This window comes from Trichoderma aggressivum (assembly GCF_033847375.1).
Source record: "Trichoderma aggressivum f. europaeum strain CBS 100526 chromosome Unknown scaffold_027, whole genome shotgun sequence".
Classification (NCBI taxonomy): Eukaryota; Fungi; Ascomycota; class Sordariomycetes; order Hypocreales; family Hypocreaceae; genus Trichoderma; species Trichoderma aggressivum.
In genome coordinates, this window is record NW_026946393.1 from 425061 (window position 1) to 433078 (window position 8018).

Below are 8018 nucleotides of genomic sequence, written 5' to 3' on the forward strand. Positions count from 1 at the left end.
TTCAGGGCAGAATGTGCGAAGGGTCCTCCCCCCTCGGCTGGTTAATGCTACCATTTCGATACTACTCATGTCAGCATCGTGAGCATCCGAAAACCTTACGATATAGCTACTTTCGGCCAGGGACATATACGCTACCAGACGGCAGAATACCCGAGTCTTGCCGAGCATAGCACAGCTAAACAGTGCGTTTCAACTGATTAACATTATTCCTTGCCAGGAATACTACCTTGATGTCCTAATCGGCTTCTATGATGCTGGCTCAAGATTGGAGTAACACTGCAACAGGACCCTTCATACTAGGCACAGGCATGCCGAGCACTACTAATGCATAGTCAAAGTTTTACAGGGAGCGTGTAAGTCAGAACGCAACACCACCGGGCGGGCACAGTTGAACCTTCATGCAAGGAGGGTTCTAGACCTCTCAGCCTCTCCATCCCCCAATCCTTCCCAGGTCCCGACACTGCTTACCCTTTTTGGCTCGGGTGTCAGCTAACTTTGTGGTTAACTCTAGGCTCAAGTGTCCACCGCGTCTGGCTCTGCGTACGGGATACCCTTATGCATATTCTCGTATACTACGAAAGACCCATGAGCGATACTGGTGCCACGACTTTTCAGCTATTATGCTGGGGTATCGGGGCTTTACGATGGGCGAAATGGGCACACTATGTGGGCTTTGCTTCCAAAGATCGAGGCCCGCAGCGGGGCTCTCTATTTGATCTCTTGCTTTACTGGAGAGCGATGGTGGGAGAAGAAGACAAAAGTAAAGAAGAAATGCAGTTGACCAAGGCGTACGTACGAGTCCCATTGAGCCGGCTAACAACATGAAAGGTGATGCCGCACTCATATTTTCTTAATCAATGACTGGTTGTCAATTCCTAACTACGCAGTAGCAATGCCAAGCAGAGTCGGTGCTTTTTGGCGTCTCTACGGTGGAGGGTAACATCAACATACCAATATTGCTACGTAAGAAAAGAACATGGACGGACGTGGGTGCGAAGGAGAGGACGGAGTTTGCTGCCAGCTCATCATGCATCCCAGCTCAGTTCTTTGCGTACCACAGCTGCATTTATCCCACGACTAGAATACGAGCGGCTGAAGTTTTCGTTTTTCTTCTTGTGCCGTGGTGGAGATCGCCTAATGGCGGCACGTACGGAGCAGTGCGGAGGAGCAATCGTTCGATATGCACGTCCTGAGAGAAACAATGGCCTGCAGCACGTCTGTCCATCTGTCTGCCTCAGCCAACCGACCATCCGCCACCCGCAGCACTGCTAAGAATAGACGTGGTAAACATTGAGCTGGTGTTACCATACTTGGGCTATCCCGGGAGAGCACGGACTCGTCCTATACCCGATGCTAGTTTTGAAGCGTTTCCATTGCGAAGCATTGGGCTGGAATTCGAGATGCTACGAGTATCCTAGTGCGTACTGCAGCTCGGCATAGAGTGTCGGATACATCATGGCCGGCTTTAAGCAGATCTCGGTCCCCATCAGCCCACAAAGCCTGTCGAGTTCAGGCTCCTGTTAGTCGTGATAACGTTATTGGGCCAGTGTTGCAGGGCGGAGTCGAACATCAGCAGCTGATCCGAGGTAATGCTTGCATCAACCTCTCGGCCGTCCGGCTGGTCGGCCCAGCTGTGATTGCTTCAGGCCGGGGCAGCGTTTTTGCCAGGGATACTCAACTCTAGGCGCTTGTCTGCTGCGAGGGTGGGTACACAATGATGCTTGGACGCCTGTTCTTGTGTTGTTTATTTTGTGTACTCATCTTAGATTATTCTCGGTGAAGCTTTCCGATACGGAGCGCCTCTCCTACCGTCACAGCAGATTAGTAGCGGAAACGAACACACATGAGATTGTAGATCCTGATGCTCTTCTACAGGCTTCAATTCTACATCACGGATACTACGCCAAGAGTCATCTTTGAAGTATACGGCCAGGGAACCCGTACTGCTTCAACTTGTCACCGAGAACATTTCTCCATCTCGCACAAAAAGGGAGAACGTCGAGGAAGAAGCCGTTCAGCTGGAATGACCAAATGACCATGCAAAGCTGCTGCTAGTTTGCGCTCCCTACAGCAAACTTCAGCCCCCATCCATCCCATCCAGCCGCTCTGTCAAGGGGAGCCACACCGGCCGGATCTACCCCTGACTTGCCCATCTAGGCTCCCCGCTCTGCTGAGCTAGGATCTCCGGGCTTGGAGCAAATCGTCTTCGCATCTTGCCGCCTCACCAACTCTTTTGTGATACCCATCTCAACGCCAAAAGCCACCGTATGCACGCGGCCGGCGTGCTTCTCGAAATAAATCACCGACGGTGCTTGTCGTATTCCTCTATTACTTACACACCATCATTCAGGTTAGCCTGGAGAAACCTCACAATTACCACAAGGAGCTGGTTTTCGTTGTCTAAACCGCGTTGTGTGTCTCTGCCTAGTTGGAAGCACTCTGCATGCGTTGCTGTTGCCCAATTTAACCCGACAGTCCGATCCCCCCGACATTTCCTCTTTCGTCTCAGTCACCTGAGCTATTGATTGTTGGTCCCGTCTGAGCCCTCTGTGCCGCCCTTGCAGCACAAGGCTCGGTGCTCAGTTCCAACCAAAGGGAAAACAAACAAAGAAGGGTCGAAACCTGAAAGGCGGCATTCGTAGTCCCGTAAGCCCTTAATGGGAAACGGTTGTCCAGGCGTTATACTTTGTCTAGATGTGGCAGTCTAGCCAGTCCCTACAGCTCCAGCGAGTCTGGTGATTTTTGTATGAGACGATCGGGGTTTCCGTCGTGGCGGGTTGTGATCCGAGAGACTGTACGCCTTGCTTTTTGTGGTCTGATTTGATACCGACTTGTAGAGGGCAGATAATCACGAACCCAGCAAGCCTACCAAAAATGATATACTTCAGTCATAACTATTACTTTCCATGGCCATACAATATGGAGCGAATACATCTCATATATACGGTTCATCATATCGAAACAACATTGTTTTAAGAAAATACGCGGTTGTTTATTTAGAATTACATCTGTAATATGGCTCATGACACCAAAGATTCGGGCAAAAGACAGCTCCTCAACTGGGTCACATAGTAGAAAAAAAGCAAAAAAGGGGGAGGCAAAGAGAAAGAGAGAGAGAGAGAGAGAGATGCTGTGTGCTTTTGTTTTTCTTCCATTCTGGTGTGCTCGCACCTCAGAGGACGGCGAATTATGCTGAGCTCTAGAGTACATTCAATGCAAACCATCCATCCTCTTGAATTTCCCCCAAAACGCCAGTGCAAAATATGTAGCCAGGACTATCCATGCGCTCATTCCCTTCATGACTTGTTCCTCAGGTGAGGAGGAACCCACTTGCCCGCAGTTCGAGTAGGCAGAGACTCCGTGGGGGCGGCAGACTCAGTCTTGCCGTTCTCGCCCCGCCTTGAGCCACCTCGCTCTAGAGGCTCGCGAGATTCACGTGGAGAATCACGAGGGAAGTCGCGAGGAGAGTCGCGAGGAGAGTCGCGGGGTCCAGGGCCTCTGGCAGGCGGGGGGAGGTTATCGCTCGCTCCGCCAGCAGACTCCTTGGCTTGTCGATCTCTCCAGCTTGGCTTGTTGCCAGAGCCGGCCAACTGCAGTCTCGGGGGCCCGCCAGATGAGCGTTCACTGGGACGATCGCCAGAGTCGGTGCGCTCCATCGCGGCCCCTGTCCGTGCTGGTGCGCTGCCCTCTGCAGCTTTGGCAGCCTCTCTCTCTCGCCAGCTTCCTGAGCCAACGACTGGTGGTCGTCGGCCATCGGCAGCCGCAGCAGCAGCAGCAGGGGGAGTCTCTGGTCCCCTGAGGCCTCCTCGTTCTCTCTCTGCTTTACGGCGAGCAAGGGCTTCTTCCTCACGTCTCTGCTGGAGTGCTGCCTTCTCCAACATCTCCTGGCGTTCCTTCTCGCGCTGCTCCTTGAGCTTGGCGAGTTCGGCCTTCCTGGCCTCCTCACGAAGACGCTGCTCCTCCTTCTCACGAGCGGCCTGCTCCTCTTGTTCTTGGAGGATACGCTCTCTCTCTTCCCGCTCTCTCTTCTCGCGCAGCTTTCGGTCGCGGTACTCCTTCTTGCGGATGGCAATCTGCTTCTCCAGCTCACGCTCGGCATCCCTGCGGCGCTTCTCAAACTCATCACGACGCTTCTCGTGCAGCGTTGCTCTGAAAGTCTCGTACACACCCACCAGGCGGCTAAGGCGGTGCTTGAGCTCCACACTCTCCTTGTGCTTCTCCTCAGACTCCTGGAGTGTCTTGGCCTTGACTGTTTCGTAAATCTTGCGATCACGCTCTGTCTGCTTGGCGTAATCATCGGCAAGCTTCTTGACTTCCTCTTTTCTGTAAGCTCGCTCCAAGTGGTCGAGTCGCTTGCCAGTTATGCGAAGCTTCTCGTTGACATCGTTCTTCTCCCGTTCCAACTGAGCCAGCTTCATGGCACGAAGTCTGTTGCTGTCCAGGTTGTCCAGGTCTTCCAGATCAATGTCAAGAGCCTTGTCGCTCATCTTCAGGTCTGCGATCTGCTTCTTGATCTCCTCCTTGCGAACACGGTCGTGCTCAGCCTTGATACGTCGGGCTTCACGCTCACGCTGCTCCTCAGCCAGGCGCTTGTCTTCGGCCTCTTGCAGAGCTTGCTCCCGCAGTCTCTTCTGTCGGGCGTTCTCCTTCTCCTTCTTGGCCTGGAGTTCGGACGCCTCCTCCTTGCGCTTCTGAATAACCTCCTTACGGGCAAGGGTATCGAGGTGCTCCTTCTCTGCACCAGCCTTTGCACGAGCCAATGCGGCGTCATGGGCCGCCAGGCGATCCTTGTTGAAGTTGGGATCGATGTAGTGGCACGAGACGAAGAGTGACTTGGCAAGACGAGTCAACTGGGAACGGACAATCTCAGAGGGAGTGCTCTGGAGACGCTGCACATTGCCAGTCTCCGCCTCGGCAGAGCCAGCGGAAGATCCGCTGTGGCCGGCCTTGGCAGAGGAGAAGACGTCGTTGTCAAAGCTGAGGACGCCGGTGGCATGGTCCATGCGGATGGCAAGATCGCCCTTCTTGTTTCCGTTCATGATGAACTTCTCAATAGTGCCGCGAGTAACCTGGTAAGGCTCAGGGAACTGGGCCAAGCTCTCGACAAAGTTCAGGTCCACGGTTTCGTAGACCTGAGACAGCTGCTGGAACAGACGGGTGAGGATAACCTGCTGGAGAGGGAGGATGTACTTCTCCATCTCGGCATCAGCGGCAATCTTGGTCAGGATGGGCGAGATCTTCTTGCAGATGAAGAGAGGGTGGAAGTCAACTTCCAGGATGTTGTAGAGATCCCGGATTTCAGGGAGGGATCGCTGGATGATGGACTTGGACAGAGCATCGCGGAACAAACGAGAACGAGAGGGGGCCTGGCTCATGCCGAGCAGGGTGGTCAGGCGAGTGTTCTTGTTCTTGCGAGCCTCGTCAAAGTCGACCATGGCACCTCGGGATCGGGAAGTGCTGATGACGGGGATGGCGAGGGCGGACAAGAGGACAAAAGAAGCAGCCCTCTGGAGATCGGCATCAGAAGCCGGGGGGTTGTCAGCCTTCTTGCCCTGGCCAGAGGCGACCAAGGCCGAGACCTGGCGGAGCAGGGTGTAGTATCTTGACCAGGCTGCAGCGTGGAAGAGGTAGTTCTCGCCAACGAGGAAAATACGGGTGAGCTTCTCGTAGTAGTTCGCCATCATGATGTTCTTGGGAGGGCGCTTGCTGAGGTTTAGCAGAGTGTGGATATCCTCGACACTTCGGAAAGCCTCTTGCCACAGTTCCAGCTCGACGGCAACGTTGAGCTGCTGGAAGCGAGTCTCAAGGTGACGCTGCAGGGTGTCCGGGTCGCTCAGGTTGATGGCGTGCATCTGAGACGAATACTTGGCGGCGGTCTGGACATGGTTTCGGAGAAGCTCGCAGAGTCTTCGGAACTCGGTCTTTCGGGTGTACTTGAGACAGAAGTCGAAGGCCTGCATGGCAGTGCTCTGGTAAAGGACCTCGAGACGAGCATTGTTGCGGAGGATATCGAGCACGGTTCGGTAGGCCTCCCATAGGAACTTGAGCCAAGGAGTGACGATGGCTCGGTCAGTTCGGTCACGGGACTGCTCGCCAGAGACGGTGGCGAGGAGGATGGACTCGGGGGTCTCGCTGGCTTCCAAGTCGTCGATGCTGGAGGTGGCAGCGGTGGCCTCAATGGTAGACTGAACCTCGTCGGCCTTTTGCTGGGCAGCGGTAACCTTCTCCACGGCGAGTTCGATGAACTTTTTCAGGACCAGCTGTGGGGCGGGTCAGTAATCCATCCAAATGCGTTTGATCTTCTTTTTTTATCATCCCCTTTTCTTCCCTCAACGCCGGTGTTGAACCTACCTCAATGGTGGAGATGTTGGTGTTTTGGGACAAGTTCTTGTACTGATACAAGGCATCCTTGGCCAGCTTTCCCTTCTTCTGCTCGACGGAGAGCTCAACCAACAGGAGCATCACAGGCTCTAGAGAAGCAATGGCGGCGCTCCGGGAGCGCTTGTTGGTGATGTGTTCATGGAGCAGGGTCAAGGCCGTCGGGGCCTGGTTGACCCCGATGAGCTCGTGGGCGCGCTTCAGGACATTTTCGGGCTTTTGATGCGGCGGGGGCGGCTGGGGAGAGGAGCAAGGTCAGCATCACGGCCTGATCTGGATGAATTGTAGGTGTATGGGAATGGGGGAGGGGTAGCGGCCGGCAGCGAGACGGTCAGTCGCATCAGGGCCTGTCGTACGCACCATGCTGGGCAACCTCCTCAACGGATCGACGGGAGCCGGGCAAGGAGATTCGGGGGCAATGAGTAGCCGTCGCAGGCCTGAGGATGGTTGAGATGGGGCGCTGGCGTGGCACTCTTGGTGGTGAAGCGACGCACTCGGGGAGGAATTTTTCAATTTCGTGTGTGGACGCTATCCGAGCATGAGGGGCTGCGGAACGACCCATGTCACGTGCCTGCTTATGTCATGCGTCATGTTCCTTTGAGCTGAGCCGTGAACCTTGAGGACTAGCCATGCCGTTTATCTCAACTTTAAAAGGTTAAGAAATGGGGAGATGATCGGTAGCTGCTGTGTATTTTTGCAACTTGGTACATGAGATGGGAAATGATGTACGCGTTGGCCAAACATTGGGCCAAGTACATGGTAGTGAATCGTTCTCCCGCGTACTCGTAATATAAGCGTTTGCTGGGACAATTCCACGATTGGCTTCCAGTCACGAGATCGATGCCGTCGATTGATCCAAAACTGCAAGTGATGAACGAGATCCTTGGCTCATTCATTTCCCGGACCCGAAACCGCGGGAAACCAATAGCCCAGAACCAGGAAGATTTGATTAGGCAACTCGTGAGATGCTACTCCGTATGCTGGACTGCCGGCACGGAGTGGTTGCTTAATTTGCGCCATCCTGACTGTGCAAATCCGCTAGCGCTGCTTTTTGTTCACGGCGCTTTAGCGGCCGCGGATTTGCTAGACTGCTGCTCGTTGCAACAAAGTCACATGACCATCAAGAATGCAAACAAAGTAGGAGTACTTCGCAGAAAGATGGACATACCTACCTGTAGTAGTCATAAAAGTATATATAGTTTTGTCTCTTTGAAGGCGATAAGGCAGCAAATCTGAGTTTTCCATTCTCTGCTAACCGTGCGATACCTCTCCAAATAGACTCGCTGTAGTGCCCAAGTTCGCTATTGTAGGTTGACAAGCGTAGATGGGGATCATTCAAGCGACCTATCTGTCGGCTTATGGCAGAAACAAGATTCTACTATTTGAAGATGTAACCACCCTTGAAAACAGCCACAAGGATAAATACAGCCTTTAATACACAGGTGGCCACAGTATACCAGCTGGATAATTGCGAAAGCACCTCTTCTTCTGCGTTGTGAACGTCCTAGCTTCTTAGGAGGAAGCTCCATTATTACCCGACCCTTTACCGAAGAGCCCCTCTAGATACATACCTGTAGCTACTCTACCCTTCTACAGCAGCAGGTGCCTGCAAAATCTGTGTTCAAACACCAGCACCAGCC

The 8018-nt window shown here is 53.6% G+C and overlaps 1 protein-coding gene across 1 annotated transcript; it reads right to left on the minus strand.

Moving 5' to 3' along the window:
- Positions 1-3296: 3296 nt before the first annotated feature.
- Triagg1_6769 (uncharacterized protein) lies at positions 3297-6741 on the minus strand (the record flags this gene model as incomplete). The annotated part of the gene is made up of 3 exons (XM_062901430.1): positions 3297-6260; positions 6352-6615; positions 6739-6741. The coding sequence occupies 3 exons, from the start codon at positions 6739-6741 to the stop codon at positions 3297-3299; spliced, it is 3231 nt and encodes a 1076-aa protein (XP_062754385.1).
- Between the last annotated feature and the right edge of the window lie 1277 nt (positions 6742-8018).